The sequence below is a fragment of the Daphnia carinata genome, chromosome 8 (genome assembly GCF_022539665.2).
Source record: "Daphnia carinata strain CSIRO-1 chromosome 8, CSIRO_AGI_Dcar_HiC_V3, whole genome shotgun sequence".
Taxonomy (NCBI): Eukaryota; Metazoa; Arthropoda; class Branchiopoda; order Diplostraca; family Daphniidae; genus Daphnia; species Daphnia carinata.
Genome location: NC_081338.1, coordinates 4,792,486 through 4,814,663, shown reverse-complemented (window position 1 = coordinate 4,814,663; position 22,178 = coordinate 4,792,486). Strand labels below are relative to the sequence as shown.

The window sequence follows — 22,178 nt, the reverse complement described above, 5'->3', positions numbered from 1 at the left end:
AATCTATTTCGATTGTTAAATCAGGTTTCTTGTTTAATTTAGTTTTTTTTTTTTTTGTGCATTTTAAATTTCACTTTTGGAATTTTTATTTTTATCCAGGTAAAAAAAAAATGGCTGTTTGACATCGGTTAACAGTAATTAGCATGGACGGCGCCTTGGCACTATAGGTGGTCGCACACCAAGGACGCATCATTTCTGGAACGACTACCGAAAATCGTTGAAATTCAATCTCACATTTCTGAATTTCGTATGCCAAGAACATTCCGTCCTATCGAAACGTGTCAATCAACTTGGAGCCCCAGTATAAACCAACAGTGCCGAGGAAATGCTATCTATCTTTGGTAAGTCATTATACAAATCAATGTTTCTTCTCTCTACACACAACGTCGTCTCTTTTATTTGAATAATGAAGAATGTGATTGCCTCTTGCCCAAAAGGGCTGTACGTGATTACGTATTTACAGGAGGGAGAGAGAAAACATCTTTCATTATGCAATCAAAAACGGTTAGATTGTCGAAACCCCCCATCAAAAAAAAAAAAAAAAAAAAAAGGATTTCCATATAATTTTTTTTTTAATTTCCCCTTTTTTTTTTTTTTTTTTTTATCTTAACCATTTACACAGTTTTTTGTAGTTTGCCCCCTAGCGTGCAGTGCATCTCGAAGAGTTATATAGTTATAGAGCTCTTTAAGCTTTTAAAAGAGGCCCCAGAGCCACACCGTCAGAGACCTCATCCATTATACCTCATCACTCTTGACTTGTCATCAAGTTTTAACCTTTTTTTTTTTTTTTGTGCGTGTGTGAATATAACACGTGATGTAGAGAGAAAAAAACGAAGTCAGCCGGGCAAAAAGAAACGTTTCAAGAAGGGTCTTTAAAGAGAGGCTTAGCGGACGGCCCATCTAGCGGGGGGATGTGTGTGTGTGTGTGTGTCGTATCGTGTTTTTTTTCGCTTCCAACGACAACAGTCCCGAAATAAAGATGTTTCTGGGTGTGTGTGTGTGTGGGGGGGGGGGCCTAAGAGGTAGCAGTGTATATTAGAATAGTTGGAATTGTAGAAATCTGGGTCTTGTGCCATCTAGCGGCATGTCAAAATTGAGACTCTTTTTGAAATAGAAAACGGGCATTTCTAGATATTTCTTAAAAATGTGCATGTAAAACGAATGAGCAAGAATTTCACGTGGACCTCACGCTGCAATTTTTACTTTTTAATTCAATCGAATTTATTCCTTTATTGCTAATCTTTTCTCCTTTCATTTTCTTAGCGAACGACGTGGGATTCAAATGGCCAAATATCAAGATAAACTTACCCGAGGTTTTCCTTGTTGCCCAAACAATTTCCAGTTGACAAATTCACACGCGGTCTGATATAATTACAGCACGGCCATCACGACAGCAAAGGGTAAAAATTATGTTTTGTTTTTTTTTATTATTTCTCTTTCGTTTTTTTACACTCGACTGCCCTCCTGTCTTTCAGATGAACGCACGCACAGCTGTGTCGTCGTGGATGTTCCCCCAACACACAACGTCCTTGTTTTGTTTTTTTTTTTTTGCTTCGTTGTTGTTGTCAACACACTGGCACACTCACTAACATCAACTTATTGTTACCGGGCTGTCGGGTGAGATCAGAGTCGAGAACTCATCACGCCCGACGACAACCGATCCAATCACCATCATCGCATCGTTGCGGATGTTTTTAAAAAAGATTTTGCCAACACACACACACACACAAAAAAGGAGGGACCCTATAGAGCCTCACTGATGACGCGCCACTTCGTTTTTACACGTCCATATTACGGGTGAGATTTTTTCTTTAATCGAAAATAAGGCTGGGAACAAAATGTTGTTTTTTAACGATAGAAATTTTTGTTTTCTTTCTCGTGCTCACTAGGGAGAAGAAACAAAAAAAAAAATAAAATAAAATAAAAGAACACGAAGACTTTTTCTGGGGTAGGTGCAAGCGATAAGCGCGAGCTCCCGCGACTGGCTCCCTCCCAAACTGTTGGTTCCTCGTCGTTTGGGCTAGGAGAGGTTATACACACACACACACACACACACACGTAGAGAGAGAGAGAGAGAAAGAGAATACCGGTTAAGCGCCTTTGCTCATAGAACGGGAGAAGGGGAGGTGGGGAGTTGTGTGTGTCGTGTCGGGACGACGCTCGGGTTCGGCCTTGCCATGCTGCACCTGTGCGGATTTCCCGCCTTTTCCGACGATCAAGAGCTCAAATCCGGCCGGAATTGGATGTCAATCGATTCTCCCCGGCGACACACATCCATTCGACTCATCAAAAATCCTTTAATGTCAACCTGACACGTTGAAATGGCTGCGAAAAGTCGCAGGCCCTCCATTTCGTGACGTCACGGCTAATCACGTGACCCGTCATCCACCAATCCCCTTTAACGAATTCTCTCTCACACTGGAGTTCGTTCCTCCAACTCTTTTTTTTTTTTCTCTCTTTCTTCTTATTCTTCAATCTGCACGAAAGAAAGTTTCCTTTTTCTCTCTCTCTCTCTCTTTTGCCCGGATTATATGATTAAAGGTCCTCTCTCTTCAGGTTCGGGAGAGGAGGAGGAATTTTCTATTTTTTTTTTTTTTTTTTCTGTACCACCTTTTGCCTATTTACCGCTTCACGAGCTTCACAAGCTCTCACTTTTTCCGTTGGCTGCCTTCTCTATTCTTGGATTCTTCTCCCCCCACTTTTTTTTCACCAAAAAATGTTTGGTGTTTTCCTTTTTTTTTTTTTAGGTTTGAGAGAAAAAACATCGCGCCATTCAAAGAGAACTCATCCTTCTGCTCGTTAATTTTATTATTTTTGTTTTTTGACATGTCGAAAATGGAAAAGAAAAAAGATGGGCGCAGAGGCCGATTTTTTTCTAACACCTCTTTGCTATCAACATCTTTTTTTTTTTTTTTTTTTTTTTTTTTTTTGCAAACAAGTTAACGCCGGAAATGCCATACGCGTTAGTCAAACAGCTCTCAGCAGGATAGGCAATTAGCGATGAAGAAGTAGGGATGATTTTTTGTGTGTTTATTTTCCCTTTTTTTTTTGCGCCTTCTTGTGTTTTTTTTTTATTTGTAAATTAACTATCGATATGATGTAAAGAATCGTGGGTTTGTATCGATTCGTATGTGAAATGACGAATGTTTTTATTGATTGTTGTTTTTTGTAGGAAACTCCGCCTTTCACGCATGGCGCCATGGTTGGTTGGTCGTAAACAAGCTGTCCATCACTTCTCTTCTTTTTTCGGTGTTTTACACCTTCTTCTTCCCTTTATAACCCGAATTCCCTAGTTCCCTTTTCCTACTTTTATTACGACCGCACAAAGTATTCGACAAGAAGATGACTGCTCCAAGAACTATCATCAACAAACTCGGAGTGATTTTAGACAAATGCCATCACGATGCATGGCGATTAAAAGATCCTTCCAATTTGGCTGTGACTCGTATACTCTTTGGTAAGTTTCATTCACATGCCCATATGTATCTTCTGGCTCATGATTTACTTGAATGTGCTAGTGATGTTTTTTCTTTTCGTGGCAGGGTTTCTTATGGCTGTCGATATCCATTTTGAGCGGGGCTTTGCTGAAGTTGACCACAGGTTTGGGGATTTCACACAATGCCATTTCCCTTTATTTGATTTTGTCAAGCCACTCACATTCCAATGGATGTGTCTGCTTTATCTGCTGATGTGGTTGGGTGAGTTACGCTGCCATTATTCGCTTCAAGCGCTGTAAACCTGTTTGGCTTCTCAACGATTCCTTTTTATTGACAGGGGCTTGTGGGATAATGGTGGGCTACAATTTCAAGTTTAGCTGTCTCAGCTTTATCCTACCTTACTGGTATGTGCTGATATTGGACAAAACCTCGTGGAATAATCATTCCTATCTTTACGGCCTGCTGTCAATACTCTTATTCTTTTCTTCAGCCCATCACTATTGGTACGCAATGAAGTGTTTTATCGATTGATTGTCGGTGGTGTGCTGAAACAAATGTTAATCATTTTACAGTTCAATTGATGCATATATCAACTCAGATATCAGGAACAAACCTGTGCCAAATTGGAACTACATTCTAGTAAGATTCCAAGTATTCCTGCTCTATTTTTATGCTGGTGTCAAGAAGATGGATCCCGAGTGGCTTGGGGGCTACTCTATGAGGAACCTTGGCAGACATTGGGTTTTCACACCTTTCAAGTATTTTATTACCAGGGCTAAACATTTATATAGTCAGTAACACCATATATAATCATTCACTGTAAAAACTGCGATATTTGATTGCAGGATCTTTTTGACTGAAGAAAATATCGAGTACTACATGGTGCATCTTGGTGGATTCGTATTGGACCTGACCGTTGGCTTTTGGCTTCTCTGGCCGAAATCACGGCCCTTGGCTTTATTTTTTGCCGCTTCATTCCACTTGATGAACTCGCAGCTTTTTACGATAGGTACGATCCTCCCTTTTTGGTACATCGCGAAGAACATCTTTTAATTCTTATTTTTTTATTTTTTTATCACTGTCTTAAACAACTCTTCTTTTCTTTTTTTTTTTTCTTTTTTTTAGGGATGTTTCCTTACGTTTGCCTGGCCACGTTACCTGTTTTTTGTGATGACGATTGGCCTAAGCGGTGGATCGCTAAATGCCCCGGGCTGTTGCGCAGATGTCTTCCAGATACGACGAAGATTGCCACCACTAGAGAAAACGGCGGCAAATATTCAGCTTTTAAAATCACTTTGATGGGTTTGTACGTCGTAACACAATTGGTCCTTCCTTGGTCGCACTCTATCACTCAGGTATTTCCATTTTAAAGAATTGAATAACAGACCATAAATTACAAAAAATGCAGTACGATTAAACCCGGTTAATGTTACAACAACAGGGATACAACAACTGGACCAACGGCTTGTACGGCTACTCGTGGGACATGATGGTACACGCATGGGAGACGATGCACGTCGTGGTCACGGTCAAAGACAAAACCACTGGACGAGTCAACTATCTTGACACTGAGGTACGGACAAAAGAGGGATGCATTGACATTGTACAGTGTGAGATCACGCATTATATTTATTGCTGTGACGCGCTAACGATAAGTTGTAGTAACGCTTATCAGCTCATCTGTCGACATTCAGAAATTTGTATGTTTTACCTGCGTTTACGTAGGTGTTTGTAAGGAACGACAAATGGGTTGGCCATGCAGACATGGTAGGTTTTTAATCATTACATTAGTGCCCATATAGGATATGGTAATTTCCTTCATTTCGTGTCTGATGTGCTTGAAAAGGTTTATCAGTACGCTCATTGCGTCAAAGATCGCCTCGAGGCAGTCAACATGACAGATGTGGCCATTTACGTCGATGTCTGGCGTTCTCTAAACGGCCGCTTCCAGCAGAGATTGATTGATCCACGCGTCAATTTACTGGAGGCCGAGTGGTCGCCTTTTCGTCCTACGCCCTGGCTGATGCCTTTGCTTACCGAACTATCAGCATGGCGTCAGCAACTGACTCAGCTGGAACGTACCGTCTTCAATTGGTCAGATTCGTCCCGTGTTGCCTTCGTGGCCGATTTCCCCGGTAAGATTTTAACCAAAAAAAAAAAAAAAAAATTCCGTTTACGGAATGCTGACCACACCCTTTACCATTTTTTTTTTTTACCTTGCAGGACTGTCTATGGACAATTACGTGCCGGAAGGTGTGACGAATGCGACCATTCAAGTGCTGGAGGGCCAGGTGGAATTATCGATCGAGAATGGAACTCGATCGTATCTGCTGAATGCCAACGACACGGCGTCTCTACCTTCGAGGGTCATGCACAAAATCACGACCACGTCAGCTGTTCCAGCGTGTTACATGTACACTTTCATCGGCCCTGCTGCCAGCACGGCCAGCGAAGAAACATCCGGCAAGGCACGCGGCAACAATGCCAAAAAAGAGACCTCCCATCGGGACGTATCTTTGATGACACCCTTCGCCAAATCTTTAGCTTTGGTTGGCCAGAGTATACTCAATCTGGTCTTTGGTATTCCGCTCGTGATGCATAACAGCAAGTAACCAAAAAAATTTCCTTTTTTTTTTTTTATGTTTTTGCTTCGCTCTTTTATCGATCACTTCAATCTGCACAACAAATGGCATAAATTTGCCCCGCCCATATTGTCTGTGCCATGTGTGATTCCCCACTAAAATTGAATGTTTGTTTGGCGTCGTTGCAACTCGCAACGACAGAATTATGCTAATTTTGTGGAAAATGCCAAAAAAAAAAGCACAAGTCTAGTCGTTTCTCTCCAGTATACCGAAGAGAGGTGTCGGTAATACATAAATTAAGTTCGATTCCATTGTCCCCAAGTTTCCCAAGAAAAATCTGATGTGATGAAAAATGTGCTTTTATTTTTTTTCTGTTTCTTTTTTTTTTTATTTATTTTGTTTTTTTTTGTTTTCGCCCACAGGAAAAAAAATGTTTGGCATGTGAATAGAAAAAAATTGTGTATTATACTACACCCACTCATTTCCGTATTGTTGCTGGTGAGCCGTCGTCTGCGAGCTGGGCTGGATGTTGTGGAAACGGGCACGCAGTGCTGGACAGAAAGCTTCAGGGGTAGCCGTGGCTGCGGCATTCAAGTAATTGTGATGCCTTTGTTGACGCCCATCTTGACCCGCCTCGCCCGCGGCAACGCTGTCCGAGCAAAGCAATTGTTTGAATCCGGACCGGAATTTGGGGTCCAGAAAATGGTACAACAACGGATTGACACAACTGTTGGCACTGCTCAGCCACTGAGCCACGGGGATGAGCATTTCCCAGAATTCAGCCTCACCTTCGCTCATTGCCTTCGTGAACTTGAGGCGCGTGAATGTGGCGTAGAGCGGGAACCAGGACAGCGCGAAAGCGGCAACGACGATGGCCAACATCCTCAGGGCCCTGATTTTGGCTCGATGCAATTTGAGACGGCCTCCCACGCCATTGTGCCGCCGCCTATTATTATAATGATGACATCGATGTCGGTAATTGAGACCTTGTTCACTGCTGCCAGGTATTTGACGACACCAAATTTGACGACAAATTAAAGCGTAACAAGCGGCGATGACGACGAGCGGCAAGACGTAGCACAAGGTCAAGTGCGCCACAGCGTAATAGGCGTCGCCCATCAACGGATCCGGCCATTTCTCCGTGCAGACCTGTGGCATCGAAATTGATTATTTTCATCTCTTCGCATGGCCTTAATGAACATGCAGCTTTTTCGAGCCCTAACCAGCGTGTCTGAAACGTAATCCTGCCGAAAGACGATGAGCCACGGTAGAGTGATGATGGCGGAACCGATCCAGATGAATCCGATAATGATGCGGCAACACCTGGAGCTCAAGCGCTTCTTCCACGGCGACGAGATGGACCAGTAACGCTCAACAGCAATGGCAACTAACGTGTAGACTGAAGCGCAAACGCTCACGCCTTGCAGGTAGGGCACCAGTTTGCAAATGAAGGAGCCCAACACCCAAGCTGTCCTCGAAAAATAACCAATGACACAAACGTTGACATTATGCAGTAGGAAGAGGCTTTTGAAGCACAAATTCAATCAACAGATTGCGCGCGTGTCCCAACGAAAAGGGATACTACTATAATAACGTCCTTAAAGTCGATATTGAAATTCGGATCGTATTTCAACATCTAGGCTGTTTTTTGATGTAGCAAAGGGTCAGATTTAAGGAGAAGACCTGTAGGCGCTTTCTGTCCTCTCGGGTGAGTTTTGAATCCCATTTTACAACATGAAAGTGGTTTCTTTTTCGTTTTTAGAAAAGCATTTGACCGTCTCATCGATTTGAATAATAGACGACTGCTTGACATCATAGGATATCTCTGTATGCACTGCCCGCAGCATCTAAACTGGTAATCTTTGCTTACCTATTTTCTTTTCAATTTCAAACTGAAAGGACTGGCCAAATAAAAAAAATAAAAAAATGAGAAAGCACGTCCACTGTCCATCCATCAAATTCTTCTAGTTACTGGGCAAACATCATCGATTCGTCTTAAATATATTCGAACGTCGTGATGCGTGCAAGCCAAACAACTCCCACTCCAAATAAAGAAAAGCTCATTTCTTTTGATACTTACGGTAGATAAGGTGAGCCACGAGCGTAAAGGGCAGACAAGCCAGCACAACGAGGAGGTCTGCAAAGGCCAAATTGACCAGGAATAAATTTGTGACGCATCGGCGCATAGTCCGACTTCCACGCAAAACCACTACGGCCACAAGGATATTCCCTGAAAAACAAAAGAGGATCACTTGTCATTCAAAGAAAAAAAAAAGGTATGACAAGAGCTAATAGTTTTCGATGTAATCGCTTTAATAGTATTATGTTACCTATTAGTCCGGCGCAGAAGACGAGGCCGTACACTGTGCAAAGAGCTCCACTTACCCACACATTATATCGATACCATGGCTGAAGCGGCAATTCCGGCCAATCGGTTCCGTTTGCTGGATGAATATCCATCAGCACCAGGTAGTCCATCTCGGACCGTTCGCTCTGGATGTACTGAATTGAACCCAACATCTCCGGTGAGACAAGGGGTAAGCCAACCAAATCATATCGTGATAGTGAGCAAGTGCGCATGTCGATCCGCACAAAATAGGATGAAACGCGCCTATATCCGCGGGAATATTCGGAGGGGGGTTTATTAGACTGGCCGTTTTTTTTTTGTGTTGGTAGAAGATCCGCCTGAATGCCTCCTTCTTCGGTCTTATCGTTTCACTACATCAATTATTTCTTATGAGGCCGTAATACCGAGATGATTGCCTCCTTGGGGGAGGAACGCCGTCGTTCCTGCATCGGCAAAGTGTCACATCATAATCTCCTTCGAGACTTGTGTTGTCGGTTTCTTTTTTCCAAGTGGAAATTGCCTTCACCCAGTGGATGCTGTTCCACTTCAAACAGTTCTATCGTCAGTCAGGAGACGGGGGTATACATGATTACCAATTAAAAAGCGGGCTACGAGAAATCCTGGACAAGGATGTAGAAAATAACGAGTTGAAAGAATTCTGTTTTGTGTGACAATTTCTTTTTTAACGAACTCAATACGTTGAGATGACCGCCTTTCTTCATTTGGATGTAAAGAATCGCGGGGAATCGATTGCTAGACGCGCACACACACACACACACGCGCCCACCCACATGGCTCCGGGAGTGTAGGGTCTTATCTATCCCGACAAGAGTCACAATTGAATTTTGTCGTGAGTTAACAACGCAGCTATTATGTCGACTTGTTATTCAGCCTTTCAGAAAGAAAAAAAAATGGGGTCTCTCTCTCGTGATAGGAAAAAGATTATGTTTAAGTAAATACCATACCTGTCTGAAGGGGCTACATGTTGTTAAAATTGATAAGCTAAACAAGGATGGGCCCCGCCAATGGCACACAGCTGTCGTGCTCAGAGTATTGAACATTTCCCCTATTTTAAAAGCCAATTTTTCGCGTTTCAGTTTTCTCTTTCCTTGGCTACTGCAATCCATCATTGTAATTTCAGGCGTATTTTGCGCCATGTGCGATGAATCATCAGACATCGCCCACTTCTACCCAACACGCAACGAATAAAACGATGCGAAATTTCGGGAATTTCAAAACGAACCATCTGCGATATGTTAGTTGTCAGGTAGGCGTGTCTAATTTACATCAGTCTCTACACAGTGCGGTATATGGCAATTTTCGCAGCACACCCAGCAAGCAAAACGTTTTGAAATCTTTGCCGATCGATCCATCTTCTGTCAAACTGATGAATGCCAAGCACTCTATCCGCCTGCTTTATCAACTCGCCGCCATTTCTTGTTTGCCGCATGTGTTTCTTTTTATTTTTCTACAAACACTCAGACAATGTCTCGATGGTTTAGTTGTAAGGAGGACCTCCCTTTTTTTTCCATTTCTGCTTTGTTGCACCTCTACAATGTACAATGGGTTCGGCAAACAACAACAAAGTTTGGACTTGTAGTTTGGACTTGTTGGCAAATATTAGCTAGGTGGGATTGGCAGTTGAAAGTTACTCATATTTTATTGATTTTTTTTTTCCTGTTTATTTCATAGCAATTGTTAAAACGAATGGAAAGAGAATGATAATTAATTTTATTCTCTTGCAGGATGTAATCTTTCGAAGAATCCACACCCCAAGATGTGACAGAGCCCCGAAAAAGTTGAACGGATCATGTCAGATTGACAAAGAACAAAGCCTTCGAAAACCATATCTTGGAAATAGCCAAGAAACTTTAATGGAGCGAGCGGAGAAAGTGGGTCGATGTCACTAGACTGCACAACTTTCAACAAGGCCTCCTAAGGGAGGTCAACTCCGTAAAATGTCACTTCAAGTGCCATCGTGCCAAAGTTACTTTTCGTATTCTGACGTCATGTGAGTGCAACCAACGATCACTGAAACGACAACTCAAAGAATAAGTTCTTTTTTTCTTTTGTTTCTGGCAGACAACCCTAAACAAGAATGATAATGGCAACTCCAAAAGACGTTCCTCTAGCTTGCCATTGAGAGGATATGCTAATGGAAAAGCTCACATTCATCATCCCTGTTAAGGTTTAAGTTCTCAAGCTTTGTTTAACCCTTAATAACAATTGTTTTGAATAGGTTATTAAGCTGCGAATTTAACCAAGTTTGGTAATCAAGCACGCCGAACTGCACCTTATTTGTGACTTTAGGATAATGCGTAATTCAAAAACGAGCGTTTTCAGGCGGCAGATGGAGCTGACATTTTAACAGGTAATCCAACTTTGATATCCCATATATCTAATTAATTTATGCTTGCCTATAAGTACAGCTTGCCATTACGAGGACATGGAGGACGCGCGAGTTTGGCTAAAGATATTCCCCCCCCCTTCATTTAGATTACTCCCAAATTACAGTATTCTGGCCCTAGGGATGGTATGCAATATTAACCGTGATTCTGTATCGCGTAATCAATTTATGATTGACTTTTTAAGTTTTCTTTGTCATTATTCAAATGCTCTTAAGGTGGATCCTTCGTATTGCTTACTGATGAGCACTTGCGTTCAAAGTTGCAGCAGAAGACTTCCCAATGCTGTTTTGGTTTGAATCTTTTAGAATTTTATTCTTATTTTAATGTTATTTACTCTTCCGAGGTTCAGAGCGGTACCATAAAAAAGCACTGCGGCTTTTTCGAAATCAGATGTATAAATTCTGGCACTCGAATTCTGCAAAGCCAGAAATGTATGAAGATGAATTCGAACGTAACTTTGAGACGTCCCTCACCAGTTTCACTGTTTGCCCTTCTTAAACCGTACCGAAAGCCAGCTGCCGTCGTCACTTTTGGTGAGAATATTATTTTTTTCATTCCTATGTGTGTTACCATAATATTTGCTACCCTCGACCTACGCGTTAGGAATGCATCACTCTACCAGCTGCCTAATTCCAGGGTCCCTTTGAAAGACAGTTGCAAAGTATCATCCTACATGAACCATAATGTCAAGGGAAACCTCAGCGTAAATTAAACATGAGTTTGTCACTTTCCTCCCCCATCTTTTCCTAGTAGGCGTATTATTTGCTGGTATCAGCGTGTCTATAAAATTTCTTTTATGCGTATCGATTTGCAATATCGATTGTGGCAAGAAAAATACGTCGAAAGTATTTCGTAGAAGAGTTCGCCATTTGTATTCAAACACGAATTTTCAACTTGCAAACGAAAGATTTCCTTCAAAAGAAGATAATTGCTGTACTACCAACAAATCTAATGCGATTTCCGTTCATGTACATTCGTGTCAATTTACTATTCAGCAAAAGAAAACGTCGCATTCCATTGAAATTCCGGAACGGCTATGCGTTCTTCTTCTTAGATGCCAACCGTGACGCTCCCGGCATGAGGAACTAAAACTGAAACCGCGTTCTTGGCTTGTATTTAATTTGCATAGCGCAATGGGTAAAATAGCTGTATAAGTAATAACTCCATTTACTACGTACTTTAATTTGATCAATTGTTTTAGGAATGCAGAAACTTAATTTAATGCAAGACATACCATCTCCAGCAACACCCTATTATTCTCTGAGCTTCACTTTCTCAAATTTGAACTAATGGGTGATTGCATTACATTTTAATCGTAGATTTGATTTCACGAGGTTGGTGAGTACCACATGGAAATGTCGTTTCAGTCTGCAGCTCTATATGATTTTGGATTATTGGCGGTGCTATTATGAACCTCTTGTACAGGACAGGTATTTCTAACTCCTCATGCTGAGCTTAAGGTAAGCTCGGCCAGCGTCCAATCTCAATGATCGTTACGTACTTACGTTTTCATTGGCTTCATATTGTATCGGCTCGATGGTCTAGGGGTATGATTCTCGCTTAGGGTGCGAGAGGTCCCGGGTTCAAATCCCGGTCGAGCCCGAACGGTTTGTGCGCAATTGGTTGTGAATGTTTTTTTGAAACCTGTTTGACGGCAGGTGCACAATTGACTGCTTAAAAAACTCTTTCTTTTTCACCACAGAATGCCTCCAAACTATTGACAAAAATCAGATTTATCGTGAGTGGACTTCAGCTCATTTCATTTTTAGTTCTAGCGCTGCGCTACTCGATTTTCGCCTCAGTTCACTATGCGATATTAGCGGTTTCGGATTTAACGTCATGGTATTAGTTCTCGAAACGTCTTAATTCGTCGTTACCATTTGCGCACTGGATGGCGTTGGCAACAGTTTTCCACCAGATGGCGTTTTACAACAGCGGTGTCGCCGTGACAGCATTTGTTTCCTGACGCTGTGCGTGAAAGGTTTGGAGGTCGTCTTGTGAGATTATCTTCGGATTGGCATGTTATGTTTCTGAAGTTCAATTTTGCATTTAAAAATATTTCTCTTCTGTTTTTCTTTGATCACCAGAATTTACGCAAGCGAACTTCAAAAACGTAGATAAAAATTCTTTGTGTGAGAGTAGCTTTGCCACCAGGTCCTGCACGTGATCAAGTAGGTTTAACCAGTGCCAATTTATTACATAATAGATTAATGGTTAATTAAACAGGCCATTTTCTGTTGTGATTCCTTTTCTGCATCATTCTTACATCTGTAGTGATCATCAATCTGTTTCTTGTCTTATCATAGGCAATCCTTATTTGGAATGAACTTCGGGCTAGTTAGAGGGTTCTTTCTACTGGCAATGGGACCATTGGCCTTAAAATTGTTTTTGCAGTGATGAGTTAATTTTAGTTAAATTCTATCCCCTTCTTATACTTGACGTTCTTAAAAAAAACATTTGCCAGTCCTATGATGGATGTTCAAACATGTTTCAGTAAATTTTTCATGTTACTGAAACACAATCATTCTTTCAAGACAAGATTTCTTCAAAGAAGAGGGCCATGTAGCAAGGGATTTTCCACAAGGAGGAGGCATTGGTGGCAGCAAGTTTAACAACGTAAACAGCAATTGTATCTTCACGAAAATATTTCATGTTCCAGTGTTCATTGTTTTAACCCAGTGTCATGAAGCTGCCCACACCTCGAAATGCTGTCCAAATCTATTCAGTGAATTGATGGAAGATGGAAAGCTGCATGAACAATACATTCTGGAAGCTGTGACATGCGATGAAATGGAACTGATTAACGGCATCGTCTGTACGGAACGCTTCAACAATTTTGCTAAAGTTATGCTCCAGGTAAGCCATTTTTCAAACTGTATTTTGTGATTTGAAAATATCTATTGGGTTTGCTTTAGGTTACAGGAAAAGATGTACCTCAATACATAACATCATTCTAAGAAGCAGGCCTGCACCCACTACTACTTCAAAACATTAAGAATTCTGGCTACATAAAACCAACACCTGTACAGAAAGCTTCATTTACGGTTATTCTTGCCAAAAGAGATTTAATTGCTTGTGCTGTCACGTGCTCCGTCAAAACGGCAATCCAATTAATTAACGCTGTGTAATTTTGAAACCTCGATGCCCTCGTACTAACTTGATTCGAATGGGCGGTATGAGCTGGGTAAGTTGAAGTAAAAGTAATTTTAAGTGGGCACGCCGGTGATTGCGACTACTAAAAGGTCCAATTGCATCTAAGATACTCAACAACCCCTTCGTGATATTCGTTGATTATGTCATCTAAAATTTCCCATTTTTCCATGTAGGTGGCGTACTTGGCACCGGTTATGAACATATTGTTAGAACAAGGTGTTGCTGGTGCGTCTCAGCCATGGTTCAAAAGCCAGAAGTTGTAATTGTCGCACCCACTCGTGAATTGGGCCTTCAAATTCACCGGGGGCGTGTAAATTCTCCTACAATTCGGTTTTAAAATCTGTGATTATATATGAGGAACTGTCACGAGCCATCAGCTGGTAAATCTTCTAGCTGGGTGCAATACTCTTGTCGCGACCGCGGGACGACACAAGGATTTTCTCGACCGTGGGGTATTTCACTTCACGGGGGTCCGGTTTTAAATTTTGGACGAAGCTGATCGAGTGCTTGATATGGGTTTCGAAAAAAAAGAAAAAAAAACAACGAAGTCGGTTCTGCCAAAAGAACATCTGGGAGAAAACTTATGGTTTTCGATGTACAATTGATGGTGTAGTAGACAAACCTCCGTCAGAGAAAAAAATGGGGAATCGGCTACTACGGTTACTACTACAGCTCCACTTTCAAATACTAACAGAAAAACTGGAAGACATAGGAAAGAAAGCAAAATAACGAGACAGACACAGAAAAGTAAGAAAGCAGAAATTAAATGAGTCTACCACAAAATACCCCACATTTTTGTAACTGAGTTTCTTGTTAGGTAAGGGGTAACCGCAGCAAATGTGACGTGTTAAGGTAAACCACGCCAGCAGTGCCAGTAACGAGGTTGCTTCACTTTTGTACGCAAGGTATGTTTTGTATTAATTTATGTCTTATCACGTTTTGTTTTAAACTAAATCTCTTAACAGAAAAAAGCGTGATAAAGTAGTGGAAGTAGAGAATGGACCGGACAAATCAACACTGGCAGAAACTGGTGAGACCATTGCAGTAATAAAAACGGCGTTAGCAAACAGTAACGTATGTGCTTTATTGTTATATGTGTGCATCTACTGCTTCCTTCGTGTTTTAAAACTGTTTTATATGGTTCTCAAAGGTTTTTCTGGTGGTATGTGTCTCTTGACGTTATCTCTCCGTCTGAAAATAAACAATTCTTTATACAACCCGCGTTGTTTGTAAATTAGGATAATAGATGGCGCTACTGTTGCCTCTGTTTTGTGAAAAAACTACGTGCAAGAAGTGAAACCCACGTCCGAAAATTCTTAACAATGTAATTTCCCATTGATAAATTTGATCAAATTTATGGTGTGGACATAAATTATTGTAGGTTTTTTATTATTTTTCGTGTTTCTGAAGTGAAAAACATCAAGTGGATTATTTCTGTGCAACGAGTAAACTTGCAATCAGCTAGGCCAGCTACAAAATCCAAAAGCTATTTGCAACCTACTATTTTTACATTCTATCATGCTATTCAGTTGCTCTGCGTTGAGAGGTTTTAAAAATGAATTAACATTCAGAATCAATAGCCATGATTCTGTTTTCAGATGTAGTTGGTGAAACGTTAACAACAAAGGATACTGACCACAAAGAAAAATTAAAAATGACACAAGCCATATGAGTTGGAATACCATCATGCCAATGACATCATTCTGCTACTCTTTCTTCATTCATCACGTCCTTCAGTTATGTGTTAGAAGTGCACTATATGTGGTGTTTCAAATGATTTCTACGTAGCCCATTAAGTGGTAGGATTTTGTGTTGTGGACTATGGTATTTTACTTAGATTTTGTTAATCGGTATCAGATTGGCATGGTTATGCTTTTATTTCTAGCTCGTGGATCTAAAACCCAAAAGGATGCTGTTTGCAAATAAAGATTACCAACAATGCAATTGGATACCTCACGTCATTCTTAGACTCTGTGTCCACTCATCATTTCATCAGTCTCAATCTGGTAGAAGCAGTCTGTTCCTCTGTAAAGCGTTGTCAACGGTTAACAAAAAATATTTTTGCAGCAACCCTTCTACTTTGCAAGTCAACACACGTCTACGCTCTGCCCGTCGCCCTTCGTCCCACCCGTCGCTCGTCTTCGTCTCGCCCGTCACTCCGTCTTCCTCTCGCCCGTCTTCGCGTCGCCCGTCGCCCTGTCTTCACCTCGCCCGTCGCCCCATCTTCACCTCGCCCGTCGCACCGTGGTCGCCACGTCATCGCCTGGTCTTTGTGGTATCTTGTTGTAATTGTTTTGTCCTTGTTGTATTTTTTTATTGTGTAATTGTGTAGTACTAAATAACACGTTGGCTGCCACGCCGTTTTTCTCCCCTTTTTTTTTTAGCTTTATAGGGACGGGCCGCGCTGCTCTGCCTCATGGCCTATCTGTCATAAGGTGGAGCAGTTGCCACTGCCCAAAATTCGCCGAAAGGCGCTTAGGCAACGCACCAGAGGGACTCCCTTTTCTCGATGTGTGGTAGAGACCCGGGATGTGCGTTTCCACAACGGTCTCCATCATATGTCAGCCCGGACTTGTCAGCAGACAAGTCCCCCTTGGTCGCTATCCTTATGATAGCGACGTAGCAATTGTAGATTTAGTGGCGTGGCAGCCAACCTGTTAATTAGTTATTTATGTATGTCTTGTATTGTGTTGTGTTGTAAGATGTAAATGTAAGTGGAGGATTTGTGGGAGGATGGAGGGACAATAAAAACTTATATTTTTACATGAAGTTTGTTTTAATTTATGTGAGTATATTCTGAATTGGATTGGGGATCGAACCCTAGACCTCCAGCGTATCAGTTCAACACTTTAACATTGAGCCAACTACAACATACATAAACAAAGAGTTTCTTTCTTAATAACTTTGTTTATGGTTGATAAGTCGATACGCTTTCAAATTCGAATTATTACTTGTATACTAGACAGTGGCTCAATGGTAGAGCGTTCGACTGTAATGTGAAATGTCTAAGGTTCGAATCTCAGGATGGTGAATACCAGCAAAAAAAAAAAAGCCTCATGTGGACCGATTGTAGACGCATAAGTTAAAGTGAGTAAAGACAAAATAAGCAAATATATTTTTGGGTTTAAAAAAAAAAAAAAAATTTTTATTGATGTAAAATCTTTTTTGTGTCAACTAAGATAGGAGGAAACTCTACCACATGAGTAGTCTCCCCCTACCTTAGTTGACTCACCGGGGAGATTACCCGGTGCGTGGCTAAGAGAAGCCGGAAAAGGATGAAGAGTGATGATAAGGACAAGTTTTCACGTGAGCGATTAACCGTTATTCGGATTTTTGGGTAGCCCCAAGGCCCTCCAAAAGATATCATCGAGCCAGGGGGACCCCCACGTCCCCTTTCCGGACAGCGCGCTCACAACCTTTAACTGCTGATCACAGTAGGGGCATGACCCCCTACGGGCTTATTAGAAATTTAGGGGAAACGGGGCCACAGAAAGAAGGGAGCCCAGATATGCACTTGAATTTATGAGAATAAAACTCTTTACTGTTCGGGATGAATCAGCAATTAGCCGTGTCTTCTGAGTAGCGTTCTTTGAAAATTTAGCATCTCTTTTCGTCTTCTATTCTTAAACAGGGAAATATAATGGCTGAACATCTTTTACGGTTAGCTGCAAAATGTCATCAAGGAGCCTGGAATGAAAGAGAAATTAAGATCAAGATAAAATGTGACCACAGAATAGATGTGAACCAATTTTTGTGCTTCGCTTTAAATGAAACAAATACCGTTACATGGAAGGCTTGGATCACATTTTCCATGAGAATTCATCTACACACTTTACTTGGAACACACCATGTGTGAGGGTTGGACCAAAATATCCATATCATTTTAATGATACTGATGGGTTTATCATTTGGAATTTTCCTTTCTGTAATTAAAGATGTTTTATTTAATAAACCCATGATCTCTAAACCATCAATCAAATACTGAATCACTTACGAAGACATCTTTGGCAGAATGGCAGTCTGGTAGAAAATCAATATTGTTCGTGGGCCTCTTCGATTGCCAAAATGGCAATAAGAACGGAACAGGGAACAGTTCACTAAAGAAAATGAGAACATTCCCTTTGTTATGCAGGGAATATTGCTGTAGTTATACAATCAGAGCTGTCTTACAGATTGGATGGGAAAATGGAAAGGTTTATCCCTAGATAACACCACCAACCAGTACTGTCACGTCACTGCACATACAGAGAAGGAAATTCAAAAGTTATTAAAAATAGAATACACCTTTTACCATCAGCATGATACTGCAACACATAGCTCTCAGAGATACTTATTCTACGAAATTATCCCATTGTAGATCTTGACTTAAACGTAACGCGAATGCCATCACCTAGAATTACAAAATTTAGATTACATGCCAGCATAACAAAAATGCTGCAAACTTACATGTGGTAAACAATGAATTTAAACTGTCAGACGATCCATCAAACAGTATAGCCATCTACTGGTAAGGTATCCAGTTCTATTTCACTCAACAGCTCCCGATGTTAAAGAAGTTAGGGCTTGAAAAATAGCCCGACAAAATAAATAAGCACGACACCATGGGGAATGTATTGCTTCTTTTTATGTAAAACACTGCAACAAGTGTGACTAGTGAATCAAAATCAAATCAGCTATGTTGGCATTGAATCTATATCACTTATGGCCCCAAGGTATATCTTGTATTAAATTTTGTCTTTGACAGTAGCGTAAGAAGAGGAAACTGTTGTGAAACTATCTTGAGTGGAGCCAAATAATCCAATGCTGATACATGGGAGCTCAGCAATTTTAAATTTAGCAACTTTGTATCAGGAATTTCTACTGCAGACGGTCCCCCAAACACTATAGCCACCTATTGGTACGATATTCAGTTTTCTACATTGGGTTTCAGCGATCGTCCGTGGCTAGAGTAAGGGCTGTAGCAACTTCTAATCATTCAATTGCCTTCACGTTCACGTGTAAAAGATATCAATTTTCGTAATCCTTGCTTACTTTAGTTTAAAATATATTATTCCGATGCGAAATTGAACGCTGATCACGAATATCGGCTTTGTTTTGATATTTAACTTAACAAAAGGGAGAAAAACGAAGAAAATGACCGTGGGAAAATTGCCTCGAAAACCGTAAAAAATTGACCATCGTTGGAATTGCTTGAAAATGACAGAATATACTCAAAATTTAATGCTGATTTCAAGAAAATTGCTATTTTTTTCATAACATCAATCGTTTTGGAAATACACCGAATTTAAAACTACTGGCGCGCCAGTACGCTACAGCGCTAGCGTGACACATCAAAGTTATTCAATCCTATGTATTTCCAAAACGGTTGATGTTAAGAAGAAAATAGCAATTTTCTCGGAATCAGCATAAAATTTTGAGTATATTCTGTCATTTTCAAGCAATTCCAACGATGGTCAATTTTTGACGGTTTTGGAGGCAATTTTCCCACGGTCATTTTCTTCGTTTTTCTCCCTTTTGTTAAGCCCAATGTCAAAACAGAGCCAATATTCGTGATCAGCGTTCAATTTCGCATCGGAATAATGTATTTTTAACTAAATTAAGCAAGGATTACGAAATTGATACCTTTTACACGTGAACCTTATGGCATTTGAAGTATTAGAAGTGGAAGTTGCTGCAGACCTTACCCTAGCCCCGGACGATCGCTGAAACCCAATGTAGAAAACTGAATATCGTACCAATAGGTGGCCATAGTGTTTGGGAGACCGTCTGCAGTAGAAATTCCTGATACAAAGTTGCTACTTATTTTTTATTCGACGCTTGATACTGTTAAATGCTAGTATTCGGTGCTAACATATAATTTGACGCAAAAATGTTGGGGATATGTTTAGGGCATACCCCGCTATTAAAGTTAGCACTTGAAACACATAAATAATTTGATAAAAATTTTATATGTTAAACAGGAATAAACCCGTTAATAACTTAGTATTGAATAAAAAAAGTCAGGAAAATAGTTGTTAAACTATTAGTTAAAATTGACTATACGTTTATTATTGACGATGACGACAGATGGGGAAACTCAACACAGATGCTGAAAAAGAAAGAAAAACAACACATTTCTGCAGACTTCTTGCAGTTGATGGCGAAATTTTCAAGAAACAAAACTAAGCTTCACTACTATCTAACGCTACTTTTCTCCTACATTCAAGCTTACTTTCAAAATGTAAAAAAAAGTTACTAATGGATTATCCACTTATCAAGCTTACCATCAAACTGAAGCATTGTTTTTTTTAATTAACGCCAACTAACGATGTCTGTGCTTCTTGTAGTTTGAATAAATCTGTTCAATCAAAAACGTAAAGAATCCAAGTCCAGTACCAATGCCTCCAATTATACCAAAATTTCTTAAGTGCAAAAAAAATTTGATTATCACCTTGATTCGTCATGATGTTCATCACATAGAACATATGAAATCCAAATCAAGTAAAAAGACTTCATTGCTGCTAAATATTGCTTACTTCTTTGGGTTGGCTGTTTAATTCTGAATCAATGGTAGACGGACTCAGTGTTCTTCACATTCCTTGATACATGGCACAACAAGGCTTAATCCATCCCCCCATGTCAGGAAAGTATAGTCCATCCTTGCTTCACGATCCATCGTTAAATAGAAAGAGTTCGCCACGTCATCGATACCCTTACAGAATTTAAAAATAAAAAACATGATGCACATAAGTTATCTACTGAAAATCAATGCATAAACCATTTTTCGCTACCTCATCATTAATGAGTTGATAGAACAAACCCTCATGCGTCCCGTACATATTCGCAATAGTTTGATTAATTAGCACGAACGAATACCTGTGGAATAAAGAGGGTATTTTTTTAGAATAACAAACAACAAATAAGCAGACAAATTAAGTTCAACCTACGTAAAGTTTAATTTTGCTGCTAGCCATTCGACCAAATAACGGTCCGATCCAGTCCAAGTGTAGGTGCCATTCGGTCCTCGCTTTTAAGTATCGAAAGGTGGTTGCTAATTCGGAATAAATAAAAAATAATTGATAAGCTTCGAAAATACCATTTTCACTAAAGAATAGCACATTTAGGACAATACGATTATTTCTAACGAGAATACATCTAAACTGGTACTTACATCAAAAATTAAAAAATTGAAGTGTTGACCAGTCAAATAGGTTTTCTTTGAAAATACAGCATTCGTTATCAGGAGCATAATCCTAAAAACGACCAATGGTAGATGCACGGAACTCAGAGTAAACATAGTAACTCCTGCCTTTCTTCGTTGTGAGCCGGTTTCTTTCATTTTAATCAATAGTACTGGTTAACGTTGAAGTCAACCAGACGCCAGCGTTGGTTGACTGCAATATGGACGAATATGTATGACTCTTCTTATACATCGGAGAAACAGCTTGAACGGCAATCTTTTTCAAGACAAATACTCCACGGTCGAGGAAATCGTTGAATCGCACCGCGGTCGCGACAACAATATTACACCCAGCTTGAAGATTTGACCGTTGATAGTTCGTGACAATTCTTCCATATGTAATCAGACTTTAAAACCGAACTGTAGGAGAATTTACACGCCTCGCGGTGAATTAGAAAGGCCAATTCACGAGTGGGTGCGAGAACTGCAACTTCTGCCTTTTGCTCCATGGCATCAGACGCACCAGCAACACCTTGTTCTAACAATATGTTCAAAACCGGTACCAAGTACACCACCTGCATGAAAAAATGTTAAATCTTAGATGACTTAATCAACGAATATCACGAAGGGGTTGTTGAGTATCTTAGATGCAATTAGACCTTTTAGTAGCCGTAATCACCGGCGTTCCCACTCAAAATTATTTTTACTACAACTTACCCAGTTCATTCCGACCCATTCGAATCAAGTCGGTACGAGGGCATCGAGGTTTCAAAATTACACAGCGTTAATTAATTGGATTGCCGTTTTGACGGAGCACGTGACAGCACAAGCAATCAAATCTCTTTTGGCAAGAATAACCGTAAATGAAGCTTTCTGTACAGGTGTTGGTTTTATGTAGCCTGAATTCTTAATGTTTTGAAGTAGTAGTGGGTGCAGGCCTGCTTCTTAGAATGATGTAATGTATTGAGGTACATCTTTTCCTGTAACCTAAAGCAAACCAAATAGATATTTTCAAATCAAAAATACAGTTTGAAAAATGGCTTACTTGGAAGACTACTTTCACATGTCACAGCTTCTGGAATATATTGTTTA

General features: G+C 40.4%; 2 protein-coding genes, 4 long non-coding RNA genes and 1 other non-coding gene across 8 annotated transcripts; 5 read left to right on the top strand and 2 right to left on the bottom strand.

The window, feature by feature from the left end:
• The first annotated feature begins 136 nt into the window (after positions 1 to 136).
• LOC130704101 (uncharacterized) lies at positions 137 to 1,609 on the top strand. Its single transcript, XR_009004872.2, has 3 exons — positions 137 to 341; positions 1,264 to 1,400; positions 1,476 to 1,609. It is a non-coding gene; the product is annotated as an uncharacterized LOC130704101 (long non-coding RNA).
• Positions 1,610 to 3,103: 1,494 nt separating this feature from the next.
• Positions 3,104 to 6,322, top strand: LOC130704096 (vitamin K-dependent gamma-carboxylase-like). 2 transcript variants are annotated; one of them, XM_057525580.2, is made up of 10 exons: positions 3,106 to 3,457; positions 3,543 to 3,698; positions 3,775 to 3,940; positions 4,010 to 4,195; positions 4,283 to 4,446; positions 4,563 to 4,792; positions 4,879 to 5,010; positions 5,163 to 5,204; positions 5,284 to 5,572; positions 5,661 to 6,322. In XM_057525580.2, the coding sequence occupies exons 1-10, from the start codon at positions 3,343 to 3,345 to the stop codon at positions 6,047 to 6,049; spliced, it is 1,869 nt and encodes a 622-aa protein (XP_057381563.1). In that variant the 5' UTR covers positions 3,106 to 3,342; the 3' UTR covers positions 6,050 to 6,322. The 2 variants fall into 2 exon arrangements, with proteins under 2 accessions (XP_059352465.1, XP_057381563.1); XM_059496482.1 differs by lacking the exons at positions 3,543 to 3,698; positions 3,775 to 3,940 and having other exon boundaries at positions 3,104 to 3,457.
• Positions 6,323 to 6,472: 150 nt separating this feature from the next.
• LOC130704187 (neuropeptide SIFamide receptor-like) lies at positions 6,473 to 8,497 on the bottom strand. Its single transcript, XM_057525654.2, has 4 exons — positions 8,350 to 8,497; positions 8,100 to 8,249; positions 7,243 to 7,487; positions 6,473 to 7,168 (listed from the first exon to the last, which is right to left on the bottom strand). The coding sequence occupies exons 1-4, from the start codon at positions 8,495 to 8,497 to the stop codon at positions 6,488 to 6,490; spliced, it is 1,224 nt and encodes a 407-aa protein (XP_057381637.1). The 3' UTR covers positions 6,473 to 6,487.
• Positions 7,793 to 11,118, top strand: LOC130704100 (uncharacterized). The gene is made up of 8 exons (XR_009421529.1): positions 7,793 to 7,874; positions 8,105 to 8,295; positions 8,357 to 8,556; positions 10,112 to 10,377; positions 10,449 to 10,554; positions 10,606 to 10,737; positions 10,796 to 10,899; positions 10,990 to 11,118. It is a non-coding gene; the product is annotated as an uncharacterized LOC130704100 (long non-coding RNA).
• Positions 11,119 to 12,304: 1,186 nt separating this feature from the next.
• Positions 12,305 to 12,376, top strand: Trnap-agg (transfer RNA proline (anticodon AGG)). Its single transcript has one exon. It is a non-coding gene; the product is annotated as a tRNA-Pro (tRNA).
• Positions 12,377 to 12,773: 397 nt separating this feature from the next.
• On the top strand, positions 12,774 to 15,028 carry LOC130704306 (uncharacterized). Its single transcript, XR_009004917.2, has 7 exons — positions 12,774 to 12,945; positions 13,081 to 13,174; positions 13,239 to 13,390; positions 13,454 to 13,630; positions 13,690 to 14,674; positions 14,745 to 14,832; positions 14,893 to 15,028. It is a non-coding gene; the product is annotated as an uncharacterized LOC130704306 (long non-coding RNA).
• Positions 15,029 to 20,125: 5,097 nt separating this feature from the next.
• LOC130704319 (uncharacterized) lies at positions 20,126 to 21,529 on the bottom strand. The gene is made up of 4 exons (XR_009004924.1): positions 21,078 to 21,529; positions 20,854 to 20,957; positions 20,698 to 20,782; positions 20,126 to 20,618 (listed from the first exon to the last, which is right to left on the bottom strand). It is a non-coding gene; the product is annotated as an uncharacterized LOC130704319 (long non-coding RNA).
• Positions 21,530 to 22,178: the final 649 nt, after the last annotated feature.

Coding starts and splice junctions, on each gene's coding strand:
- LOC130704096 (XM_057525580.2), top strand. CDS start 3,343: ATGACTGCTCCAAGAACTATCATCAACAAACTCGGAGTGATTTTAGAC. Junction 3,458..3,542: donor TGTGACTCGTATACTCTTTG/GTAAGTTTCATT, acceptor TTTTCGTGGCAG/GGTTTCTTATGGCTGTCGAT. Junction 5,573..5,660: donor CTTCGTGGCCGATTTCCCCG/GTAAGATTTTAA, acceptor TTTACCTTGCAG/GACTGTCTATGGACAATTAC.
- LOC130704187 (XM_057525654.2), bottom strand. CDS start 8,497: ATGGACTACCTGGTGCTGATGGATATTCATCCAGCAAACGGAACCGAT. Junction 8,250..8,349: donor CTTCTGCGCCGGACTAATAG/GTAACATAATAC, acceptor TTTGTTTTTCAG/GGAATATCCTTGTGGCCGTA. Junction 7,488..8,099: donor CGTGGCTCACCTTATCTACC/GTAAGTATCAAA, acceptor TTTCGAGGACAG/CTTGGGTGTTGGGCTCCTTC.